The following is a 27,658-nucleotide window of genomic DNA, read 5'->3' as shown; positions in this document are numbered from 1 at the left end:
GACAAATCAGAAGTTGAGTCACTTTCATTACAATATGAGCATGTATGAATTATCATGGTTATAGAAATCATGACACACTAGTGAAGCTGTTTTTTCTTTTTTGATTGTACTGTTGCCAACAAAAAGAACCCACAAATTCTATCAATCGTTTCTGTTTTTCCTTCTTTTCATGGGTGTTATGTATAGCTTAATTTTGTTGCTTGATATGGAATTGCCTTCGCAGTCTTTCTTGAAGAATAATGTTGTTTCATTTGGCCATTTTGTTGTAATGTATCAGTGTCTTGAACTTTCTCTCTTGCTTCTGCGTGATGTAAGACATGTTAGATCATTCTTATTATAATTCCTTTCTGTTCTTAAAACAACAAACCACTTTAAGCCTTACAGTTGACATGCACATTACCATGTCCTAAGTAACTTTGGACATAGTATCTTCACAAAATGACATGATGTCAGAGAAAACAATTTCAAATCAAGGGTAGAAACACAACACAAAAAAACCTCAATGAAAATGAAAAGCTTTTGTATATGACATTTCGGATATGCTGAGAGTTGATAACTTGTATCACATCAAAAATATGTGCCTCATTTGTCCACCAGTAAAATTCATGAGGCCATTGGGTGGTATGAACATACCCAGTACCATGAAAGAGATAACAAATCCCACCATTGGTAGTACAATGTTTCTTTAAACAAGTCTAATAAATCAAGCAGGGGCATTAATATGCAAAATTAATGTCTATATCTCGTATAATAAAAAAGAAAGAAGAAAAAAAAGGGAATGTCTAGCAGTTAAAAATCTTCTACAAAGCCACTTCAGCCAAGCTAAGCCATCCCCCTCCTTGACATGCACAACTCTACACATCTGTACATAGAACAAGCCCCCACTAACAACTACACAAAACCTAGCACCAAAAATAAGAACTTAAAAAAGAACATCACATAGTCTCTGGCCATAGATAAAACCACAATGTAGCCTTTTGAAGCAGTATGTGCTGCATTAATAGCAATATGCCCTGCCCTATTTACATCCATAAAGAAACTAGCGAACAAAATAGAAAAATTACACCAATTTCCCGTCTCGATTCTCATCTACCTATAAATAAAACCCCCAGTCTCACTCATGGCCTCGACATTAATATTTGGGATATTTCTAGTTAACATCATGTGATGCAGCCACGGGTATATTTTAACAAGAGGAAGAAAGAAAATATTAAACAAAGTTGTGAAACAAAAAACCTTGAAGATCATGAGGTGGGTAACAACTCAAGTATGCGTAATAGAGTGAGGGCATGGCGGGTCACCAAAATGTCAACGTTAATGTCATGAACGCCATGGTAAATTATCTCAAAAACGGAAATTACTTAACGAGACCTTGTATGTCAATCCCTCTAGAGTTTGGTGATGGACAGCGGATTTACGTAGGAAGTTGTACAAATTCTGACTTCAAAGTAACACTGAGTATAGAGATACTCTGTGATAAGGTTTCTTAAGTCTTAAGCATTTTCATTCAAGTATTCATTGGAGAAGCTTTTATCTGAGAAGAGAAAACAAGGTTTTGTGATCCCCTGATGTTGTAGATGACAGCCTTGAGGCCTTGCATATTCTCATTTAACCATTATACTGTTTCCTTGAGACTTCACTCTTGAAACACACATGTAATGGTTAATTTATATGCAGAGAAATGCATTGAAAGGGATGTCAAATTGTCACATTGCTGCAGTGTACAATATAAACCAATGTGCTGCACTGTACAAGTGGAGACACATAGCGCACAAGCGGTCATATTGTACAAATTGCAGCGTTGTCCAAACTTTATGGTCAAAATGGTCAAGTGCCAACAATATGGCAATTGTTAACTGGTTACACTCCCTACTGCTGCTTTTGTTGGGCCTGCAAAATCAACACATCAACTGCAAGACACCAGCACACCCTTACCTAAATTTGATACTTTCTGATGACTCCGTCTCGACAAGCAGTGAAGAGAGTTTTACCGTGGCAACAGAGTGAATAAATGGGGTCGCAGTCTGATCCAGTGAACTCCAGTAAGTCATTGGACTCTTTAGGTTTATAGAGGAAACAGGATCCATCAGCTGTAGGGAGAAAAGAGAAGTGTCAAGTCATGCAGGGATTGGATTAACTTGCTAAACTCCATCTAGGAGGGGGGGGAGGTTCAAACACTGAGGAACTGGTTAGTGGGACACTGGAAACTATTGGAATTATTTATAAATCTGAACCTGTGTATTTTGTGTGTGTAGTGCAGAGTCGCCCACATGATGGCGATGTTGCAACATTTGCATCTTGCAATCAGTGAGATTTTGAACAACAATCAGGGAGATATGTAAAATTACATTCAACATACCAGGAACAATGATTCCATAATCAGGAAGATTTTCAAATTTGTTTTACAGAACAAGGAAATATTGTTGTTTTTCAGGAACTTTCTTCAGAATCAAGGAGAGTTGGCAGCTCTGGCAGTGTGTCCCTGCTCCCAAAAAGCCCCTTGAATGAACAAAATGAAACCACTACATGGCAGGATTGCATACTAACCCCTATGATAATCTACATGCCCAGAAATTGCACTTTAGTTCAGATGAAATTAAAAATGATTATTGAAAGGTATTTTTGTTTTTGTCTTAATATTTCCAGACCCAGATCTACATTATATACAGTTAGCAAAAAACTCAATTAAGAGTACTTTGGCCAGTAATTTATAAATGCTCAAGCAGCTCAAGAGTTTGCTTAGCACCTTTCAGCGGGACCAAAATGACATCTTTGAGGAGCAATTCCATTTTGTTGTTGCAAAGGGTACTTTTCAAGAGAAAGGTATTGGAGAAAAGTTCGACGAGGCAAGGCCATGATCATGGCCTCTGTGGATTTCAGACCAGGCTAGACTTAAATGAACTGAGTACGAGACTAAGATTACAAGATGTTATTGTTCAAACCAAGCCAGAGACGAGACTAAGATTACAAGCTGTTATTGTTCAAACCAAGCCAGAGACTAAGACCTAAACCTTCAGAAACAGACCTAATGAAAACAGTCCCAAGATCAACAGAACCACACAAATAAACAACCAATATGGCATTGTCTGATATCGTATTCTTATTCAATAGACAAGGAAACAATAACTGTTTTTTCACATAACGCATAATGACCTTGTGAAGAAGGAAGAGTTGAGAAATCTTAAAATCTCAAATGCTTGCGGCGGGAGAGAGATCATTGCAGCATAACAACAACACATCCTGAATGCGTCATGTTTGGTGAGGCTTTGAAAACTGAAAATAGAACAATCAACCCTGCTGTTCCTAATTAGTAGACCAAAAAGGTAAATAAATAAGCAGTGTGTGTTGTATGGAGATTGGAGATGGCACAGGAAGAGTGTGGCAGCAGGCTATGTTGGGCTGTCAGGATTGGAAGTAGTACAGGAGGTTGAAAGGTGAATGCCAGGTTAACTCTGGCCTGCACATTTCACTTTTACATCGGTACACAATTGTTTTCGGAAAAGTTAGCTTAAGATAACTTGTTAAGGAAACTAACCAGAAATTTGACTAGGTCAAAGTTATCTTGTGACCGAGTAAACTTCGGCTTGTATGACTGTTAACTTACTTTAAAAAAAATTAACTCCTACATCTACGTTGACTTGAGCTGATAAAGGGCACCCTATGAGGAAATTGTAAATTTCTTGGCATATTTCAAGGGCACCAAGGCAATGACTAGGGGCGTGGAGGAAATCGCCTTTGTGCCTCCATGAAGTAGCGATTTGATTTGCTTAATTTTTCAGCTTTTATTGGCATTTCTCGAAGTGGCTCTGATGAAAATTTACAAGAATCAAAGAAGGAGCTCCGAGTGCCATCAATAAGTATTAAACAGTTTCGATATATAAATAAGAATTTAATACAAAACCATCACTAATGGTATGTTAAAATAATTTAGATTTATTTGTATAACAATTATTTCTACATGCACTTCATAATCTTGAGGCAAACTGCTTCCATGCGCACAAATGTTATGTACTTAGATGGCACTGCTTGTACTTAAAAAGGCTTGTCTGCAAACATCTCCCGCAAACAAAGCACTTCACTAAAGCTGGCAATGTTTTGACATGGTATAATTTTTATTTAGATTTCAAACACTTTGAGATGTTCAGCATTTACAATGTGTATTGAGGTTACACCGAATTGATTTTTTGAAAACACAAGGTAAGTTCAACTCCATAGCTTCAGATTAAGTTGCTTAGAGTATGTTGGTATAACCTTCATGAGTAACTCTTGACGCAATAAAAAATGGAAACTATTTCGTTCTTAGTCATCTTTTAAGACCTGACTATGTCTCTTCATTGTTACTCAAAAACTGCTGCAAGCATTCTTACACAATCAAGGCATCATGCACATGTTACCCTTATTCTACATCAACTCCACTGGCTTCCAATTATTCAACCCATTCAATTAAAAATTCTTCTGCTGACTTTCAAAACTCGTAATGGTCAGTGTCCTACATATATCTCTTAGAATTCATCAAACGAAAAGTTCACATCCTCTCAAACAAAAAGTTCACATCCTCTCACCAACAAGTCATCTCCGTTGCCGCTCCCAAAGTATGGAAAACTCTCCCTCCCCAAATTAAAATGCCTCTTCCTTACAAACATTGCAAACTATGATAAAGGCTCACTTACTCAAATCTCTGTTAAAAAAATCCATTCTGCAGCTTGTTCATTTCTTTACCTTTCTCATGTTTATTATGTGCTTTTTCTTTGTTGCATTATTTTTGTAACTTTGTATCATTGTAGTTTGGTGCATTTGTAGTTTGATGCAGTTACCCTGGTTTTACTTAATAGACTTCTAGGAAATCAAAAGCATAGCTCTATAGAACACAGCATTAAGTGTGGTACAAATTTATAGAATTTGTATTACCATTATTATTTTGAATGTAGAACGGCATCAGGGAGGCTATGATTGGGGATCAGAATCCCCCATCCTTGATTCTCTTTCTCAACTCCTGATGACTTAAAAACCACCACTGTGCCCCCCTTGACTATGACATACCGAAACCAATCTTGTAGAGCTCAAAGGAAACTGGAAAGAGAGCATGGGTAGTGTCTTACCTTACAGGTATGGTCTAGACAAAGAGGAAGTTCTCATTAAAAACATGACGTTCTTGTTCCAACCCCTGACCCTTAGGTTTCGATTTACAGCCAATTTTAGAACCAAACAGACCTGTATTGCTTTGTGACTCAAACTGAAATCCGACGAAATAGAACCTACATGTCTTAAGACAAAGATGCAATGTGGGTTTGAGAACTCAGATTTAGGTTTGGGATTTGCAGATTAAAATACAAATCTGCAGTCTGCTGCTCGGCTTGATACAGTCACATGACTTCCGAAAACGTGGCTAAAAATTTCTGCCAGCCAATCAGACTAACTAATTAAGTCCTGCTTTAGTCAATTTCCCCCCTGTGTACAACACCATGTATCCTGTATAACCCCAAACTAAACATTCTCAGGACTAGGGGCTTCATTCTTCTCTCTTGTATTATAAAATATGACCGGTCAAGTCCATGAAATGACAGATGGTATGGATTTTTTGAGGGTTTGTTTTTCAATCTAGAACTTCAATTGAGTAGATATGACAAGTGTTTATACAGAACCCTTTCAATAAGACCTTGAATGTTGGAATTACATCGCTTCAGGTGCAAACATGATGAATTCAAGAAAGATTTCTTGCATTGATTAAAAAACCCTGTGTCTCACTCACCCCCTTCAACACCTAGATGTCCGGAGGTAGGAGATGGTGGGGGAGGGGGTCTGAAACTATCCCAATAGCAAGTCGTCGATGGGGGATGTGTCGCCATTCAATATTAGAAATACACATTCAGCAGTCATTTGGGAGTTTCATTTGTTTTGAGGAGTCTCTTAAAAGCTTTGATGTGCGATTATCAAGGCCAGGTTGCACTTAGACCACCCCTTTGAGAACAACGACGAGCCATGAAGCAGGTTTTTCTGATTATGCTGTTTGCATTAAATTTTGTTAATCGATGGGGAAATAAAAATACGTGGATAACCTTGGAAATATCTTTCCCTGTAGAGCCTAAATGTCCACTTCATATTTTATAATGAAGGCAAAGGTAATAATAATAATAATAATAATAATAATAATAGTAATAATGATAATGATAATAGTAACCATTCTGAACTTGTACACTAAATCTGAAGGCCCTTCAAGGTAACACTTTTAACATTGAAACTACGCCAACGATGAAACTGATAGCTCATGTGTTGTGTGATATATTCCAAGTACACCAAATATTTGACAAAACTTACAAATTGGTGTGTAAACTTAGTTTGACGTCCTACTAAAATGGTAAAACTAAAATCCGGGCTTTGTTGAAAGTGATTCTTGAAAAAAAGAGGGATAATTTCTGAGGATAATCTTTGCTTGTATGATGATTATTGGGCCCAAAGGCATACAGCTGAAAGCCCATAAAAGTCACTAAGGCCCCACCCAAAGAAAAAAAGCTAAGCATGGTCACGCTACCACCAGCTTAATTAATAAACCAGGTTTACTGTTAAAGTATGTTTAGCAGATAAGTTTGTTTGTTAACAGTTTAATGAAACTGGCGCTCACTTTGTTCTCAATGTTTCCCTGCTGTCTTATAATGCAGGGAGAGATTGATAGAAGTCTATATAATCAATTTCCAATTCCACAGTAATTATTTTTCATGGGTAATTAAAACAACAGAGAACGACCACCGCCATTGTCTAATAACCTTGCCCTTGTCGGCATGCCCCCCCCCAGCACCGGAAGACCTTGAAAATAATCACTTTATAAATATGTAATATGCATATGTAATACACCCTTTTATTGTGATCAGTGGACACATTGCACGCTTGGTAAAATGTCTGCCTTTCTCCTCTTCCAATCATTATCATGAATAATGTGTAGTAATCTTAAAGCGCTCTGGAGTGTAACTAAAATGCACATACTCCAGCCAGGGTTAATGAAGGTGATTGTACGTCCTCATCAAGGTAGGGGGTGGGGGGCAAATCAGAATATCAACGAACCACACACAGAAGGGAAACTTGGAGAGCCAATTTAGCAGGTCATCAAATCCCAATTTCCTGAAGTAAAGTGACAAGTTTAATATTCAGTTGGTTTTTTTAAGCACAGAGGAGTATTGACCCAATTCACCTGTCGTCATCATCAGAAAAATCTTGGATGCGCCATACTGGTGGGCAATTTCACTGTGCGTTTTTATATTAACTCTATGCTCACGGATATATCAATTGAAAATACTGGTCTTTGACAATTACCCAACGTGTATAGTGCCTTTATTGATACCAATACATTTGAGTTTGACACTCATGTGATTGCGCCAATTTTATTGCCCTCTTAACTGTTGATGAGAAAGAAACGCTTACTGCAGAAGACAAATCTGTGCTTATGACGGTAATTCTGCTCCTGCGCATAAGTACTTTGCGTCTTTAAGTATTTGGCTTGTACGATGTACACAGCTGACGCAAGTACAGGCAGTGGACAATATTGGTAATTACTCAAAATAATTGTTAGCATAAAACCTTATTTGATAATGAGTAATGGGGAGCTGTTGATAGTATAAAACACTGTGAGAAACGTAGTTTTCGAGAAAGAAGTAATTTTCCACGAATTAGATTTTGAGGTCTCGGAATTAAGCATCTCAAATCGCAACTTCGACGACCGATTGAGCTCAAACTTGTACAGATTTGTTATTTTTTGCATATGTGATACAAAAAGTGAAAAGACCGGTCTTTGACAATTAACAATAGTGTCCAGTGTCTTTAAGTATTTGGCTTGTACACAGCTGACACAATTGAAAATTAAGTCCGAACTTACCCGTGTAAGCCAATGAAGCCCATTGTAATTGCTGAGTGCAATTAAGAACAGGTTAAAAGTGAGATTTTAATTAGTCTAGAGGTCATGATAGTGTTACTTAATACTGGCCCATAGACCCTCTATCTGAGAAAAGAAGTTATAACCTGTTTGCATTGAGGAGAAGCACTTTCTTGAATGCACCGTCACTTCTTTCCTCACAAAATATAGAAACTGAAATATAAAGTAATAAACGTCAAGGGAAACTGGTGAGTAAGTTTAAATAATTTCAGGTTGAGCAAAGAAAAATGAGTTGGATTTGAACTGTGACCTTCAGAAATGTGCTGGTGCTTTACCAACTGAGCCATTTAGCTCTAATGTTGGAGGTCTCCCAACAAATTACATGTAGGTTCGAGGTGCCAGTCACTGTAATACTGTATAATGTTTCTAGAGGTTACAGGTTTAAATCCTGCTCTCAATTGGTTTTTGTTCATTTAAAAACTAATTAACTTTTTACCCAGTGTGGTTAATAACCGAGTTGCATGCGTCCCCTAAAGTTGATCCTCTCTTGCGGCTTCCCAGGTGTTATGGAAACTTGGGTTTTATCCCTGGCTATAAACAGTAACAGGCTAATTGGCTTCTGACTAGCACACCGACGAACAAAGATCAATGACAACATAGGGTGACCACAAACATAAGGACTAGATGGCTCAGGTAGTAGATAGAGAGCCAGCACATTTCCAGAGATAGCATGTTCAAATTCCACTCTAGTAAATTTGTCTTTGCTCAACTCAAAATTAAACTACAATATCAGGGTTTTTACAGCTTATTTTCACCACAAGAAAGTCCAGCTAGTCGATAGCATTGTTAATGTTATGCTCTATCTTTCAAAGAAAAAACAAACATTCCCAGACATTTTGGCCTAACACATTTGACCATGGTAATTTTGGAAATACAACATTTGGAAGGTCAGTGGAGCAGGCCCCAGTCCCTCAAGCTTCATATTATGAGGTCTATCCACCTCCTTAGTCAAAAACCCTGGATCCACCCCAGACAAAGAAATCAAGTTGATAGTGCATTTATGTGTACTACATTGATCTCACATTGACAATGCTAGATATCCCCACCCTCACAATTTTCAACATTATATGTCAACTCTAAGCTAATGCATACATAACTATTATAGTTCTATGTTGTTAGTTTAACACACTTCGTTCTCGACTCCTTGATGATTATGTTAGTCCCTGAAAACTGCAAAATGTATCGCCTATCGCCACAAAATTTACTGTATATAGTGTCTTTTATTTCATTGCAATGATATGTGACTGCCAGGAACTTTGTATTCTTGTATATAAGTTCTTTTTGAAATTAGTAGTCAGCTGTTAGCTTGGTTGGAGTTAGTGAGTTGGGTTGAGTGAACGCATGAAGGTCGGGCAGCAGAGGGCACAATGCACTATTTTCCAAGGCTGTGTCGCGGGACGGTGTCTAGCTGGGAAATACATGTAATCGGCAGGGGATTGGCTATTGCTAAACGGCCTTGAGTAGCGCACACACAGCTATTATTACAACCAGAATGAAGGGTTGTATTATAACACAGTCTAAGGGAATCAATGCTACAGGCTCAACATGCACGTGGGTCCAGGGGCTCTTGGAGACGCAGACCGTAACAATACCGCCAGGCAAAGCACCAAGATTAAGTTCGCGTGTCCCTGTATGCTCCAGTTACTTGAAGGCCGTATGCAATGCCTGGCTGGCCAGGACCAATCAAAGTATACATAAATAAAAAGTGCTCTGGGCTGGCAGGGTGCCCAAGGACGCTGGCTGCCAGAGTTGGGGTTCAAATCCCTTGAAACAAACAAGGAGTTTAAACTTTCAGGACCGATCATGAACTTGGAGGGAATGTTTGAAAGTTCAACTGCTGGTTAGGGTTGACATTGTTTAAAAGAGGTTGAAAAAGGGATGTTTTATGTGAATTACTTACTACTTAAATACTCCAGCCATCTTAAAACACTCATTTATAAGTTCACTCTTATAAGTTTACTTTTTAACAATGAAAAAGGTTGATAATTATAGAAAATGTTGTTATTTTGGCTCATGTCAAGGGCTAATATAACTCCTTGAACTTTCTTGGATCCCGTTGGGTTCAGCCTGAAGCTACTGGCTGTGCTGGGCTGGATAAACAAACAACAACAACTGTCATCTCTTCATTTCCAGATCAACATTGAAAATTCTACGTATGAGAAATAAGAAGTAATGAATAACATCCAAATTCCATGGTCAGGAGTGGAAGCCAGGCATTGAGATTCAGCACTCATGTCTGATTTAATATGGTATTGAACCTGGAACTTTTAAGGGGCGAGGCCAGGATTTGTGGTTTTATTGCTGGTATATTTATAAGACAGAATATTTCTTGTCTGCGCAGAGGGCTAAAAGGGTCTTAAAGGCAGACACAAGATGACTACAAATGCGTCACTAAAAACAAATCCAATATCCACTTTGTTCACCTGATATCAATTACTTTTATAAGTTATCACACAAGCGCGAGTGGAATACAGGAAAAAATAGCGCTTCTGCGTCCCATATCCAACGTGTGATAACGTATTTATCTTTAAGCAAACTTGGCGCGTGACATAGAACACACAAGATGCATGGTAGTGATATTAGCCGTGCAATATAGGTTTTTATCACCACTCCATTCTGCAATTCTGATTGGTGGATTAGCGCGTAATTGAAGATAATGGTAGTAATAGGAAATCTTATGCTACTGGATCCAAGGAAGACGTGATGCAATTGAAATTTGATATATTTTAACCAGAGCAAATTTAATAAATTTTTATGGTTCTTGATCGTTCAAATGGAAACAATAAGCTTCTTCAAGGAATCCTCTATTGTTTGTTTTTGGCTTCTACTCCAATACAACAATACACAGGTGCTATATTACAAAAGCTTTTTATATAATTTCAAAAAAGTACAACTGTGAGTGCTATGTGACGGGCATCTCACTCTGGAATCCTTGAAAATGCCTTGTCATTGCGTAAACAAACAGCAAAAGTGCTTTCACATCTAGTCTCAAGAATACATTTTTTAATTTTTTTTAAATATTATTTTATGTTTATGTTCGCCCCAAGCAAGGTTAAAAGCCACTCTTGGTTTGGCTACAAGAAGAAAAATTCTTTAATGTGAAAAGAACTCAGGGGAGCTGGTCTGAAGGTAGGAATTGATATTTCTCTTAAAACATTCAGGATTATAGGATGGAGGAAAAAATGCACCAGGCAAGGAGTTACTTTATCAACAAGGAAATATAAACACATACAACAACAAGTCATACATCTCAATCCGTCCCCAAGACAACAACCAACCAATTTAAACTCCTTGTATTTTCAGCTCTAATGGACACGAAACAAAACACTCAATATATGTACTTGTATAATAGTGAACCTATCGACTGTACTTTCTACTATGGTTCGTCTGTGTCATCCGCGGTCACTGGCACAGCCACACCAAAATCCCAAACCTCTGGTGTGAAGGATTACATGATAATGTCCATCAAAAAGCGCACAATCCTCAACTCTACGCATATGGTCATTTCCCAAGTGTCATTTATTCAATAGCGTCTTTCACAGATTAATACCTTATACAAACAAGTACATCTTTGGGTGATGGTGGGATAGATACATCAAAGTTGGGTTTTCTTAGATGCATCAATTGTCTCTTCTGGATCTCAGAAACTCGAGAGAAAATCTTCAACTGCAGCTGTACATCTTTAAACTGTTCTTATAAAATAGTATTTATAATTATTTGATGCGATAATAAATCATTCAGAGAATATCGCACATCCACATGGGATTTAATGATGTTAAATAAGGCTTTAATTTTTTAGAAGAGAATGCATTACCCTTGGTGTTTCTAGCTCACATACCATGCATAGATGATTTTTTTTTATAGGCATATGACCAACACTGATGATGGGTGTTTGTATTTAACAGCCTTAATCTCATCAGTTGAAATGCTTTTTAAGATGCTTTTTTTCTTCTGAAGTTCTGACAATAATAACAACATCTGCACAAATAACTGAGAAAGATTAGGGGTTTAACGCTGTGCTTTTAGTTCACAGGTTTCCAAGCTTAGGTTCTGTTTTCGTTTCCATGGGACAGACATGACTTGGTGACAAAACATTATAATTAACATCAATAGTGTCTTGAGAACTAACAACGAGGGGTTTACGTAGATGTTTCTGGTTCACTTAGCAATCAAGCTTGTTCATATTGTTAGGTGCAAATTAGTGGAAATACTTGAAAAATAATCAAAACAGCACACGGATTGACAAAGAGCGCCAATGAATATGGAAGTATTCTATGTGTTATGCGCCATCAATGTGACTGCTAGTCAGGGAGAGGGAGAGACAAGGAGAGCTAGAGACTTGCTTGCCGCGACGATGAACACTCACGATCCCTTACTCCCCCAGGCGGCAGCCAATGTGCTACAACGGAACTGGGTTAATGAATTCAGTGTAGCAGAAGCGGGGTGGCAGTGCCCTGTACCCTGTACCAGTACGCCGCCGTGGACGTTGAACCTAAACCCCGCTCTGAGTTAACTACATGCAGGTTGGTATCGTATTACAGTCAGGGAGCTTTTTTAAAAATCACTACCTTGACCCAACAAATGGGGACTTGAGTGTAATTAGCTGGAGACATTTTTAAAGCACAAGGCCTCGTCGGAGAGTAGGGAGCCTCCGCAGAGCTCCTGGCGGCCTTTTGAAGGTAAAAATGAGAAAATAATTTCCATGGGGATTTGAGCGACCAAATACTACGAGTGACTCACCTTATATGGATGTGAAGAGTTGAAGGAGAATATTTAGAAAAGGTGAAAATTTATACGGGAAATAATACAAAGAGGAACACAAGTATGACCTTAGGCTTGTTTCAATCCGTAAGTCTTTAGGAGATCAACCATAATACTATCCGGAAAAAAACAATCACCAGAAAAGATCTGAAAGCAGTATAAAGGAGAACGTTTCTCACTTGAACTTGCTCTACGTCAGTTGTCAAGAATTAACAAGTTTGTTGTATAGAATTATATCTTTATGTGATGTAATTATCTTTGAGCATGTAACCATGTAGGCTTTCTGCTTCTTCTAACCCATACCCTCTTCCCCTTACCTGGTGCATGTTTCCATCCATCCTACGATCCCCTAAACTGTTTTAAGAGGAATATCAATTGCTACCTTCAGCTCCCCTAAATTATTTCCATCTGAAATATTTGTTCCCTACAGCCTTTGTGACCAAGAGTGGCTTTAAACATAGTTTGTGTAAGAAAATTATGAGGCTAATTGTTAATTAGTCCCATGTTGACATGCAACACTTTCAGTGACAGGTTGTTTTTTATGTGGCATAGGTCTATATGGACAGTAAAACAACATCACAAAACTAAAAAAACTACTACCGAAAAAATCAGTCATGATATTTGGGCCCTAAAACTTGAACAGAGCAGTACAAGGGCTGGCTTAAATTACATTGGATTTTTAGGCTTTTATTAATTTTGTATGCTATTTATTAACAACTTTAATGACATTTAATATTTTACAGCTTTAATAAAGGCAGTGGACACTATTCGTAATTACTAAAAAATAATTTTTAGCTTAAAAACTTACTTGATGACAAGTAATGGGGAGCTGTTGATAGTATAAAACATTGTGAGAAACGGCTCCCTCTGAAGTAAACTAGTTTTTGAGAAAGAAGTAATTTTCCACAAATTTGATTTTGAGACCTCATAATTATATTTTGAGGTCTTGAAATCAAGCATCTGAAAGCACACAGCTTTGTGTGACAAGCATGTTTTTTCTTTGATGACCAATTGAGTTCAAATTTTCACAGGTGTGTTATTTTATGCATATGTTGAGATACACCAAGTGAGAAGACTGGTCTTTGACCAATACCAAAGGTGTCCAGTGTCTTTAAATCAAATGTCATAAAAAATTACAACATATCAATTGTACTTTCTATTTATCAGGCACTGTACCTTTTTTCAAAGCAACAATCTTTTATGATAACAGTAGTTTCCCTGTTCAATGTATAAATATTATCTTTGCTTATAATTTCCCAATATTTCTACAATGGTATTGTCCCTTTAATTTTGGGGTTAACGCCAGCAATATTTTGTTCACCTTGAACTAACCATTAGGCACAGATGAGATTGATGGAGGTTTATTGTCAAATCTACACAATGAGGGCATGACTCACTTGAAAAATCCCTGACATTTCCTTTCTATATACTTGTGATCTAATTTCTCCAAACTTGCGGTTATTTCTTTTCTTTATCGACCAACAAAAGGTCCAATATTACGCTGTCGCAATGTAAACAATGACTAAGAAAACATTCATTACTTGTTGTAGTCTTTAATAATAAAAGAGGTTTTACAGTAAATTTTCCCCATTATGAACAATAAACTGTCTTAATAACAGTTTTCATTTTCTACTCTGTACTTAGTCTGTACTTAATATTACATGTTGATTTTATATCAACCAACCGTTGACCAAAACAAGGTTTTTGGGGTCCAGAAGTCCAAGGTAAACTTTAAATAAAAACATTAATTATAAGAATAGTTTTACATTTCTATTCAAATCAATTATATAGAGCTTAACACCTTCAGAAGAAAGTCTATAAGTGCTCAGAAAAACAGAAAACTACACGTACGATGAATTGAACAGAAATACTTTGAAAAGAGTCTTGAAACGTGTGACGTTGGTAGCTTTTTCGATGTACAGAGCAAGATTGTTTCATAACGGAGGTCCAGAAAACTGGAAACTATGTTCACTATCTGCTTATTTATAACAGTACCAGTAATATTTCATTTAGTCAAAAACAAATGTTTGATTACAAGGTCTAAGCCAAAAAACAAAGTTTCTGTTTTGGACGGATGTTATTTGTATGAAAAACCTTCAACTGTCTGGAAATCAACGCCAAAAACTCAACCGCATATTATGTTGAATACATTTTCCCAGACAGTGTCCTTGCTATGAAGGACTGCAAATCAAAATATTTGTTACTTCCTTGATTTTTTTTGAGGTTGCTCATTACCAAAGAATCTAAGAACAATATAGTGTATATAAAATAACAGTGGGTAGGGGCAGTCTGAAATTGAGGATGTTTGTTTGCATCACTACTGCATTAACGCTCAAGCAGATTAATGCAACAACCCTGAAACATGGAGCAAAGGCAGACACTGGCTAGCAGGTACTGGCTGCCTAGCAAAGGCAGACACTGGCTAGCAGGTACTGGCTGCCTAGCAAAGGCAGACACTGGCTAGCAGGTACTGGCTGCCTAGCAAAGGCAGACACTGGCTAGCAGGTACTGGCTGCCTAGCAAAGGCAGACACTGGCTAGCAGGTACTGGCTGCCTAGCAGGTACTGGCTATGAGCAGGTACTGGCTAGCAGCTACTGGCTAGCAGGTACTGGCTAGCAGGTACTGGCTCTGGCTAGCAGGTATTGGCTAGCAGGTACTGGCTCTGGCTAGCAGGTATTGGCTAGCAGGTACTGGCTAGCAGGTACTGGCTAGCAGGTATTGGCTAGCAGGTATTGGCTAGCAGGTACTGGCTAGCAGATACTGGCTGGCGGTGGCTAGTTGCAGCTTACTGTCTAGCAGGTACTGGCTAGCAGCGGCTAGTTGCAGCTTCCATGTACTAGCTTGCATTGATTAAGATTATCTAGGCACGTAGATGGCATTGGCACACAATGGCAACAGCAATGGCTATAGGCCACTTTGACACACACTGAAAAGCACCAACAATGGGTACTTTGCTGCCACTTACTGATACCATAGAGCAATACCCAGGCACCAGCAAGCCCTGACAGATGGGTAAGGTACTCACAAGGTTACAATGTAGACATCAATGGAAGACAAGCAAGCAACCAGCAAGATACATTGACTGCCACATGTACACAAAGGCGCAAGTGGAACCCACTCCTCTCTGTCCCTGAACTCCTAACAAAACCATGTTACCTCAATAAAGCCCAAGGGCCAATTTTAAAAACATATTTCGGTAGAGATCTGACCACCCTTTAACTACGCTTCCTCCTCCAGGGTTCTGTACTGTCTCAAGATAAATGTTTCACCCTTATCCTGTCCCTAGCAGCATGACCCATTTCTGTCAGAGTCTATCATCAGCTGTCCTCAGCTACCCTCTAATAAACCCCTTGACTATTTCACTCTGACTTTACACTAGAGGTCAATTTTCAAAGTTGTGAAAGGACACACTCAAAGAGTCAACTGGACAAGCTATAAATTAACACAAGGGTGAAGGAGTTTAGTTCTATGTTTTTTCCTTTTCCTGTCTGTGAGTGTATATATTGCTCTCTATCATTAGAGCGCTGTGTTTGTTTCAATCACACATCCTCATCTGTCTTCCAATAATTCAGATCCTGACAGTTTTATTTAAAAATATTCCTTCCCTGCGATCAAAAAGTTCATATTACTACCATTATTGCTCCAATGGTTTGTCTTTTTTTGAAAAACTAGCTAGGGAAAAGTCCCAGGCAATGTATATTCAGTGTTGCAGTACTCATTCTTGTTGGTACTTGTACTTGGTACTCGGCTATCAAAATACTCGTTCTCAAAGTCCATACTCAATACTCGACTGACAAATAATCTGTACTTGAAATCGTGTACTCAATACTTGACTGAAAATGTACTCGGACTCTAATGTACGCATACTCATTGTCAAAATACCACTTTCCTTTTTGTTTTCATGTGAGTTACTGTGGGGAGTAGAGCATTACAGCTCTGGAAAAAATAAAATTGAAGTTGTCTATGATGCATTCATGTTTGAAAGATATTTATCATAAAAAGCATCCAGTATCGTCAAAAAAAAAACAACAAGTGTATTAATACCTCATTTTGCAGTATTTTTTATTACTTGGTACTTGGGTATGGCAGTATTTTTTATTACTTGGTACTTGGGTATTGGACTCAGATATCAGAATAGTATGTACTCAAGACACTTTTACTCATACTCAATGACAAAGTATCTTGTACTTAGGTATTGGACTCAGATATCAGAATAGTCTGTACTCAAGACACTTTTACTCATACTCAATGACCCAAGTATCTGGTACTTAGGTATTGGACTCCGATATCAGAATAGTCTGTACTCAAGACACTTTTACTCATACTCAATGACCTAAGTATCTGGTACTTAGGTATTGGACTCAGATATCAGAATAGTCTGTACTCAAGACACTTTTACTCATACTCAATGACCCAAGTATCTGGTACTTAGGTATTGGACTCCGATATCAGAATAGTACTCAAGACACTTTTACTCATACTCAATGACCCAAGTATCTGGTACTTAGGTATCGGACTCCGATAACAGATTATACTCAAGACACTTTTACTCATACTCAGTGGCCCAAGTACTCACACTCAGGTATTACTCAGCCATCCTAGTATTTAGCCGTACTTGATAAAGTACTTGAATACCAAATCGTGTATATTTGATCCCATCATTTGGGCAGTGTTTAATTGTTTCTGATAAGCAAAGTTTATACATGCTTTTGTCACAAGTCTTTCATATAGCTTTAACAAGCCAACCCAACTCTTCTCAAAACCACTTTTGGATAATCTTTGAAAACAAGCTTGATTCTGCAAATGTATCCATTCAGTATATTGGAGCAATTTGAGCAACTTGGAGGCATTTTGTCATAACAAACCAAGCAGCATGGTCATCATTTCTAGTCCTATTACCTTTAGCAAATGTACATGATTCTTTTGTTGACAAGTTGTTTAGCTGTGGAGTTCATTTGAATGAATTCAGTATGTCAGTATTGATTTCAAGACATTTTCGTCCTGCAGTTGTTGGCAGTCATTAGCTGTGGGAGTGGGCCCTCCCCTTCCCGTGACATAATGAAATGGTCTGGTCATGGCTCTACCATTTCCGCCAGACTAAGTGTGATGGATCGGGATGAGACTAAGGACTGGGGTCAGAGGGGGGTAAGGGTTAATGAAAGAAGAGCACTACATTACAATTTCAAGGGCGTGTACAGTATACTTCAATAGTAAAAACAAGACATAGCATCTTCTATCCTGTATGTGAGCAAGTCATTACATCATACAAACCCACACATTCCTTTGTATAACTTCCATTGCCTCGCATATCAGGCCTATATCTCTGAATTTAAATCTATAATATCTCCATTCAAATACAAATTTGGATGATTTTTCCCCCCCACAATGTGTGTCTAACTAAACAGTGCCAACAAATATGTTGTGTTTTCTTTACTATCAAGTCAATCTTGATAAAGAATATTGTAATATGTTCTCTGGCCATTTGATAAAAAAGGTTGGGGAATATTTGAGTAAAGAGAAGTGTTTTGTCTGAAAGTATGTCCCACAGGATCAGGTTTTTGGGTTGCGCAAGACATCCAAAGATTGTCTGTGTGTTAAACTGTTTGTATGCCCTTCTTCCAGACACCCAAAGTATTCTTTTCAAATAACAACAGGCAAAAAAGCAATAAAATGGCTCCTGACAAAAACAGAAATTTGAATTACGGTTACATTTTTGTTGCTGGAATTACCTTAAAGGGATGATTTCCCAGTCCCATGCAGAATTTAACCTTCCTAAGATGACAAATTAATGGCAGAAAAACGATTAAAACTATCACACTATTGTCTTTAAACACCTTTTTGTACATTATTTGCTTACGCCCTTTCAGTAATTTTTTGATACATCCTTCTTCCGAGCACAACAATTTATTTATTGCAATTTTTTAAAACTTAATTTGCACTAAGGATACGGGCATTTTAAAGATAGATACGGGCATTTTAAAGATATTTTCCGAGCAGTTAAAATACCTTTAAGAGTTCCCTTGACCCTGTCCTTCGATCTCTTCCTCAAAGACCAAATGATGACTACGTGATGAATATGAAGTCTCCTTGAAACAATATGGCAGTCAATTTTGATGCATGGCATCAGCCATCGAGGGAAAGGGAATCTACATCATTCAACCTGTTTTGAATACCCTTTGTGTTTTTAACGATCGAGTGTCGTTACTGTCATGCACCAATGCCAACTGCAACTTTCAAATATTTATAAGGGTATAAAAAGGACCTGCATATATCCTGTTATTCGATACAGCACAAACTTAAACTTGGTGTTAAAAATGCTGAATTATTTTATTTGCCCATAAATTATTTGGGTACTGTAAGCATGGCAATCTGTGTACATAAACATTGGTACGAATAAAAATACAAATGCTTTCAGCTAGCTTCGCACACAATGTACATGGTATAAAGATGGTCATGGTGGGAAAACTCCCTTTGAAATTTGTTTGTTTAAAATGCAATAGTTTTTGAGAAATTAGTAAAAACAGTTGATTTTTGATTTTCTTGCAAGTCCAAAACTCAAGCTATCAATGAAACATTTAAAGTTTGTTTCCAAACCGATTGAACTTAACTTTTCACAGGTTTGTTCACAGGTTTGTTGATACTGGTCTTTGACATTTACCAATGTGACACATTTGCTATAAGACCATCTCAATCATTTACAGTTTGAACAAAGGATGTCACTTGTATGGTTCATAACCAGGTGGAGCTAGTTTGCAAAAAATTAAGAATTTTAAAATAGTATATTTCTATTTCTATTGACTAAACTTTTGATAACTTTCCCTGGTGACATTTCCTACTTTTTTACTCCACTGTAGAGAAAAAAAGAAAAAAAGGTATCAAGTTGTTTACCAGGGCCCAATTTCATAAAGCCTATAAGCACAAATAAATTGCTTAGAATGACATTTCTTCCTTGATAAAACAAGATTACCAACCAAATTTTAACTTGTTGCATATTGCTTGTTACTGGCATTCAGCTGTTGTTTGCTTATCCTGAAAATCACATGGAAATTTCATGCTAAGCAAATGTTTGTGCTTACAGGCTTTATGAAATGGGGCCCTGTTGTTATACTCAGTCTAATTGGTTCATCTGGGTTATAAAGGACTGGTGATTGCAGGTCATTTTGCTAATGCACACACTTAAAACTGCATGAACTGGTTGCCTGCATTAAAGTACTGCAAATTAATACTTAAAAGCAACCATTAAGCAACCATTAAAACCAAGAGATCTATAAAGCTTGGCTTTGAACTGCACTGTTATTATTACTTAATTTAAGTTATATTTTATTAGATGTGCTCAACTTAATATAGACAGGGACTAGACCTATTTTCACTTTGCAGCCACGCTGTTTTCTTCGGTAAAAATAAACGCACCAAAACTGAGGCTTGGGGACAATAACAGTCTGACTACTTTTTTGAATCAGTTCTTATAACTGTTACTGTTATAGGGAGCAAGACAAAGGTCAATTGGGAAGGTGGAGTGAGTGCACTTGACAAAGACACAAGCCAGCCTGGTTTACGGATAAATCAACTGATTTACTGAACCTAGATGTCTACAATCATCAACAACACAGCATTTATAACAGCTAATACACAAGAATTCCATTTATGAATGTTTACAGTTTTCATAAATTTATCAACAAGCATTAGACACAAAAGTACACACGACACTAGGAAATCTTCTTCCCAGGGGAGACTTATTCATTTATTTTATCAAGGTTTTGTTTATTTTCTCAACTGCCAGCGCTTTTGCGATCCCACAGCTGTTTTGGAATTGCTGCCTGTATTTTATTTGTTTGGATATGTATTGCTTTTTATGCAAGTTTTTTGTCATGAGCTTGTAAGAAGAGATGAGAGAAGGTTGTGGGTTCACAAAGGGGTTGTAGATTTATCAAGCTGTTGGGTCAAATGTTTGCTGGCATGGTCACAAACCAGTAATTAACAGATTGGGAGCCAGCCTATAATATACATTGTTTTATAGTAGATACAAAGACTGGTTCCTGTTGTGTTCACTTGTTTCATGGCAGGCAGGAGTGTTTGATGTCCTCAAATTAGTCCCCAAATTAACTTAGGTGTAATCTGGGATATACTTTTGAACCTTTTGCGGATAATGTAGTTAAACAGCTACCTGAGCAGAATGTTTTTAACGGATATGGTATTTTAACTTGTTTATAATGCACTTGTTCACCATTTTAATGTTGTTTTGATATGTGTACACTTCTTACTTTTTTGTAATTATCGATTAAAAAATCAGGCCCCCACCTAAATGTTTTGAAAAACTAAAAACACTTCTGCTGTTGACGGCGTGCGTCAAAGGAAAATGCAGCTGACATCAATTGTGGGAGTTTGCTTTGTTATACTTCCACGCTGCAACAGAGCGGCTTTACAAATTGGAGCTCCCAACTATGACGTTTTGAGAGTGATTACAGAAAGGAGCTTTTCGCAAATCTCTCAGAAAAGCACTGGATAAGGGCATTCAAAATGATTGTTTTTTTACACAATTAAAATCTATTTATAATCATATGACTCGATTTCCTTATTCATTGGAAACGTTTTAAATGAAATTCAGCAAAGTTCACGACTGACATTTTCGTTCAAGCAACAGTGCGTCTTGGTCGTGACATAAACCAACAACAAACAACCAAAACCGCTAATGCACCGGCATGTTAATCCAGAGGTCTGAACAATTTTTCTTTGTTCAACCACAAATCTTTTAAAATTCAACCAGTCAGTTTCCCTTATGGTTTATTGTTTGATAAATAAAAATCCCCTAACCCATCTGAAAACCCATCTAAATAGGCACCCCAAAAAAGTACAGACACACTGCGTTCAGAAACACATCCACGACGAAGGGTTTAAATTGAAGTGCAAGCCGCCCCCTTTGACCGACAAATTCCCCTTTCTGATGAGCTGCTCTGAATGATTAAACTAAGACTATTTACACAGGGCCATTCATTCAAGACACCTCTCCATCAAACCCTGACATCAAACATAGACAGTTTTCTCACAAGAACCTTCCTCATAAAGCCTGCCTCCTGCATTATGCAGCTATCCTAATTTCAGTTGAGAATAGAGAGAGAGAATGGCTTGTAATATAAACCGAGTCTGGCCAAGTTCAGGGAGAGGTTAACATCAGATAACAACTTAACCTTCCTGGTTTCAAATTACATATATATGCGCCCGCCATTACGTGACAGATAAATGACTGGAATTTCTCTTTGATAAAAGACAAAATCCGCACGTACACCACTGCCTGCCCACTCAAACTATGATCTCTACACAAAGACTGCTCCCAAAGTATCACACACACACAAAGCGTTTATTCTATTTTCCTTAGAAATTCATGGAGAGAGTCCTGACCGCGCGACAAAGGTGTCGTCTACGTAGCGGGGCCACAGACTAAGAAAAAGAAAAACTTTTCCTGAAAAACTGATCATTTTAAATACTAACTTTTTGCTATTTAGATGTTTTGTTTTCTTTTTAACTTACGTTTAGTTTAGTTTGCTTTCTGTGCAAGTACTTGGCTGCTATCTGTTCACTTTAAGTGATTTTTCAATTTATTTTAAGTATTTTTTATTGCCTAGGCTGTATAGTTTTTAGTGTAAGGCCTCTTGGGGTATTAATCACAAGGCGCCATAGAAATGAATTTTTATTATTATTGAATACAATAATTCAATATATATTTCAATACAAAAAAGCTCGAGGACAATCTAATAAGGTAAAAAGAATGTAGGACATTTTGGCACTGAACAAGTTTGACAATTTTTATCTTTACACATAACTTGTCTTGTCATAATGCACACAACATTCCCGGACATATTTGGAATCGACTGTGAAAAATAATGTCTGTCAGTTTATGAGACTCATCGGAACTGTATAAGCTTTTTAAATTTAATTTCATAGTGTTAAGTAAATATTGTTGATTGTATGAAATATGAAATAAATATTAAGTTAATGTAGGACCACCTGAGTGGCAGACACCTCTGCCTGGAGATACACTGTGTCCTTAGCTCTCACAAACCATCAGCCTGGCAAAGCAACTCCGTTTGCCCCAAATTTAAAACTTACAGCATCTCACTCATGAAATATTACATCATTTGATGATAAATTATTTACAAAATAATCTATGTAATGTCTTCAAACATCTGTCTCTGAGCAAATTTAATTTGAATAATCTCCAGACTGGAAACCAACTAGTAATTGAACTGCCCTCATTTCATACTTGTTTCCACATGCAGATAGAATTAACTTATGGTCAACACTGTTTATGATTGTAACAGAAAACCATCTTGCAATCAAAATTGCCTGGTACTGACCTACATTTTACAAAAAGAATAATTGCAACCTTTAGGCAATGACTGATTTTTGTACATATCCATCACAGAAAAAAAAACTGTTTTGATTTACACTACTCAAGTCTTGAAACTGTCAAGACATTCATTATTTTACCTCTGACAGGAGGCTGCACGCGATGTTGCAATTTGAAGTCAAAGATCAGTGATCAAATCGCAGTTATGATGATGATGAGCGGCTTAGCATGAGTGCACAACCAGTTGTGGCTAATTGGTTTGATTGCAAAAGCCATCATCAGGACCCACTCTATGCATAAACTAGCATCTCACCACGACACACAATTTAACATCATGGCAACAAGAAAAGTCAAAATGTTGTTTGTTTGTCGTGTTACTTTATTTCAAAACCAAATTTGAAAAAATTATTTCATGTTACTCAGTAAGCAAAAGAAAAACCACTTTGTATTGTTGAAATTTTCCAAAATATCTATGCGATTGTATATATGAAAACTGCTCGTTTATAAAAACCATGTCTAGTTACAAAACCTGATAATTTAGACAGGGCTGCCAACAGAGGGCAGCAGATAAATTCACCATGTATCAATGAAGCCCTACATGTTTAGCCAATGGGAAACGTATGGATGGATTATTTTGTAGAGACTAAAGGTTTCATTTTTTCACAAGTTCCTAACTCTGCAACAATTGTATGAAGTCTTGCAGATTTGGGAATTTTTTTTATAGAGGTTAGGCTGAAAAAAAAATCCATTCATACAACTTAACACTCTATAATAATGAAGTAGAACTGACATGATATTTTTTATTGATGTAGAGTAAAGGGAAATTCACACCCAATGAACATCCAATATTTCACAATAGGTCTACTGTATGTCAACTAAATCAAATTTTACCTACTTATCTTACCTTTTTTTGTTTTAATTTATCTTTTTATATTATTTGGTTGTCTATATGGGAAGAGGTGAGAAGACCTAGGCCATGTCTGAATCAGCAGCTACAGCTATAGCTAGATGTCCATATCATCATGTGTTGAAGTATAGTCCTAGGCAACAGTGTAAGCCGTAGCTGTAGCCGCCAATGCGGATACTTCCTTAGAAGTAAATGTTTATGACAGAATAATCGAATATAATATGTGTGAAATTACAAGTTTTCTCACCAAAACATCTTGGAGATAAATATCTGTATGGTGAGTCAGATGTTCAGATAACCACATGTAGCTAAAATATAAGCTACCGTCTCTGAGGTTATCTAGAGTGTAAAAGGGGGAAGGACTTCTAGGTTTTTTCCCTTTATCCAGACACAAGTTGTATGGTTTCCGATTCAACAGTTTGATTTTCCTCATTGAGGCCCTTGGGAATGGATGGTGAGCCAGTAAAGAAAGCTGAGTTATCATTATAGGTTAATATCGGTCACTAGACTTGAGTAGGCTGGGTTGGGGGAAGTTTGTACAAATGTCTGAGCCTGAGATAAGGATGTCGAACACGTAGACTCTCTCCCCCCCCCCCCACCCCACCCCTCTCTATCAGGAGCAAACTTTATCATACTAATGTGCGCTATGGTGGAACAGTACCTCCTTAAAGATTTTTCCTTTAGCAGAAAAACAACTCATCTTACAAAGTGTGGAAGAATCTTGAAGATTCTGTTCCTGTTAAATAACTAATAAATTGAAGGTAATGTTAAATTTAAAAGTGAGGGTGTATTTTACAAACAGACTTTTATCGTTAAAGCTTTTTTGTGGTAAATTTCTTGTGGACTTGAGTAACTGTTATTGTCAAAGAGGTCTACACCAAACCTCCGAACAAAACCTTGGCTGTAGGAACTTGGGGAGGCTCTTTGAATGTGTTACTTCATGCATCTTCACAATTACAGGAAGAATTTATTTCCAGGTCAATTGGGCACGAGGCCAAAGCCAAACACACTGGAAAATTCTGTCGTTTTCATCTGCTTGTTTTAACCAGACTTTAATGTGCATTGTCATGGAATCGATTACAACCAATATACAGATGGGTGATCATATAAAATTCATCCAGTTCTTTTCTACTGTCGCCCACGCTCATTGGTAACATCATAATTGCTATAAAGATATCTTTCAGAATTCATTGTGCAAGTCAAGGCTGAAGATGAACAGCACTTACTGTAAACCTATCTTGAAGGACACTGATGTAATTGCGATTGCATAAAATGAAGTCCACAAAAATAGGCCACAAAAGGTTGCTACTCGAAAAGATAAAACAGACACAATAAGATATCACTGAATTGGGGCAGTTTGTAGCCTTCATTAGTACATTTTTCGTTGCTTTTATAAGTTGTTATTTAATGTATTTTTTAAGTTGTACAAATGGAAATAAACCAACCAACCCCAAAAAACAACAACAAAAAACAACATTATTTCTCAAAAGTTGTTAAAATGGCCTTGTTGTTCAGACAATGGCAACCTCACTTATTCTAATTGTTTACCAGAAGTAGGCTTTTTCACAACTGTTTCACTTGCAAACATTATCCTGAAACAAACCAAAAGAAATGTTTTTTTGAAAGGGAACCTTTGTGATTAACACTAGCAGCTGTAACCACAGCTCAAATGCATTTATAATTGTATGTTCCCACAGTAAAGTATTGTGAACCAGTGATAAACTCACCAGCCCAAAGGAAGCCACTTGAAGGGCGCCCTCAGATGGCCAAATACTACCATTCAAATTGAATATACTATCCCTAGCCGGAACATCTGATGTCACACTTCAAGCCTTCTTTATTATGCCAGAGATCTGCTGTTAAGCCTACTGACATATTCACCTTTGACCTCGCATCATTTCACATGGCTTTCATGGTTCTGGAGATTCGCAGGTAAATTCAACGTACATATTGTGTATACTTATAAAGCCAACACCTGTCCTTATCCTGCGGCTAAGGACAGGGAACCAGTCTACATTTTCCCTTGAGATTACATTCATTAATATATAAAAAAATATGGAAAGTTTAAAGAGTGACTTGGAAGTTTGTTTAACGACTTGAAAAGGGAGGAGATTCCCTCCCATGTGGTTCCAACTAACACCTTAAAAAAAAAATATTTCGCTTGGATTGATGATTGGTTTTCCTTCTTTCTGTTTTCTCCACTCCTTCTAAGGAAACTGACAGAGCCACCTGGGGAAAAAACTTAGGTCACAGGAGGGGAAGAGGTTATGACAGGGGGGTTAAGAATGGGGACAAGGTTGCACTGGCCTTGAACGGCTGGGCCACAGAGGGTCATCTGAGGGTAACAAGCTGGGAGGAATAAGTAGGGCATCATGGTAGAGGAATCAGACTTTTGTAATTATAGAGCACTTTTATAATTTGTACACAAAGAACTTTTGTGAACTAGAGAAGCACTGTGCGTAATCGTACCTCTCAGGACGAACTCCATACATGCATACTTTAATAAGATGTGACCTACATGTGGGACTTAAAGACACTGGACACTTTTGGTAACTGTAATAGACTAGTCTTCACAGTTAGTGAATAATTAGATTTTGAGGTCTCGAAATCAAGCATCTGAAAGCACACAATTTCATGTGACATGAGTGTTTTTTCTTTCATTATTATCTCGCAACTTCGACCGCCAATTGCGTTCAAGTTTTCACAGGTTTGTTATCTTATGCATATGTTGAAATACACCAAGTGAAAATACAGGTCTCTGACAACTACCAATAGTGTCCAGTGTCTTCAAGGGAAAAGAATGACAAGAGCAAGTGAGATGACCAGAAAGTGTTTGATGCTGATGGATGATATGTCAGAAAAAAACATGATAGATCCTAACATGACATGATGGAGCAAACTTACTGAAATTAGTTTGCTAATTAAAAAGAGTTTGACACAGATGGAAAAGTGATTAAATTGAATTGAAACATTAATGAATGATTGGACTGCATTCTCCATTGAATCATTACATCAAAGTGCATTGCTTTTGTTCATTGCTTTTTGTTTTACTTCTTCACATCAAAGTGTGCACTGAAACCCATTTTTCAACTTTCGACTAAAGAAGAAACTGGGAAAAAAAAACAGTTTTGATGCTTCCGTGGTAGTTTTGTGGGACATCAGTACAAATTAATGCTCCACACATCCCTTGAGTTAAATGTAAACAAATCTAAGTTGCACAGTAAGTGTTCACAGATCTGGATACACGCAAACTGCATACAATTTTGCAGTTTATGTGCAGCAATGAGCTCATTCCGTGTTGTTGTAAGGGCAGAACTTTGACGTCTTATCCAAGTCTTTCTTATCTACCCATCCCCATTTCTAGCTTATGAATGATCAGTACTCAAGTATTCCATGCATTGTACACATTACAAATGTTGCCACTGAAAAGGTGCCAGTGAAGCTCAGTGCATCCATGCTGCAACTAGTTGGGTTTTCCTCCCTTTGCAAATAAAATCTCAAGATTAGAATCTTGTTGTCAGAAGGTGACATACTTTCTATCTAGCTTTGGTGTAGATTAATAATACAAATGAGAGAAAAGCTGTATCATGATGGATATACATCCATCTGAATGTTGCATTAAATATTGATAATGATAAGTTAATGGTGCGTAACTCAGACATACTGGGGGTTCGTGCCAAGATCTAGGGGAGTATTGCAGATGGACCAATGGCTGATATTACA

The 27,658-nt window shown here is 37.4% G+C and overlaps 1 protein-coding gene across 1 annotated transcript in view; it reads right to left on the bottom strand.

Moving 5' to 3' along the window:
• LOC139947166 (proteasomal ATPase-associated factor 1-like) overlaps positions 1-27,658 on the bottom strand; it is a 52,733-nt gene that overhangs the window by 10,152 nt on the left and 14,923 nt on the right. The window contains exon 11 of the mRNA XM_071945028.1: positions 1,936-2,090. Within this exon, the coding sequence (XP_071801129.1) occupies positions 1,936-2,090 (155 nt within the window). The remainder of the gene's footprint in view (positions 1-1,935; positions 2,091-27,658) is intronic.

This window comes from Asterias amurensis, chromosome 14 (assembly GCF_032118995.1).
Source record: "Asterias amurensis chromosome 14, ASM3211899v1".
NCBI classification, from domain to species: domain Eukaryota; kingdom Metazoa; phylum Echinodermata; class Asteroidea; order Forcipulatida; family Asteriidae; genus Asterias; species Asterias amurensis.
Note: the sequence above shows the minus strand (reverse complement) of the source record. Positions and strands in the feature narration are given on the sequence as shown.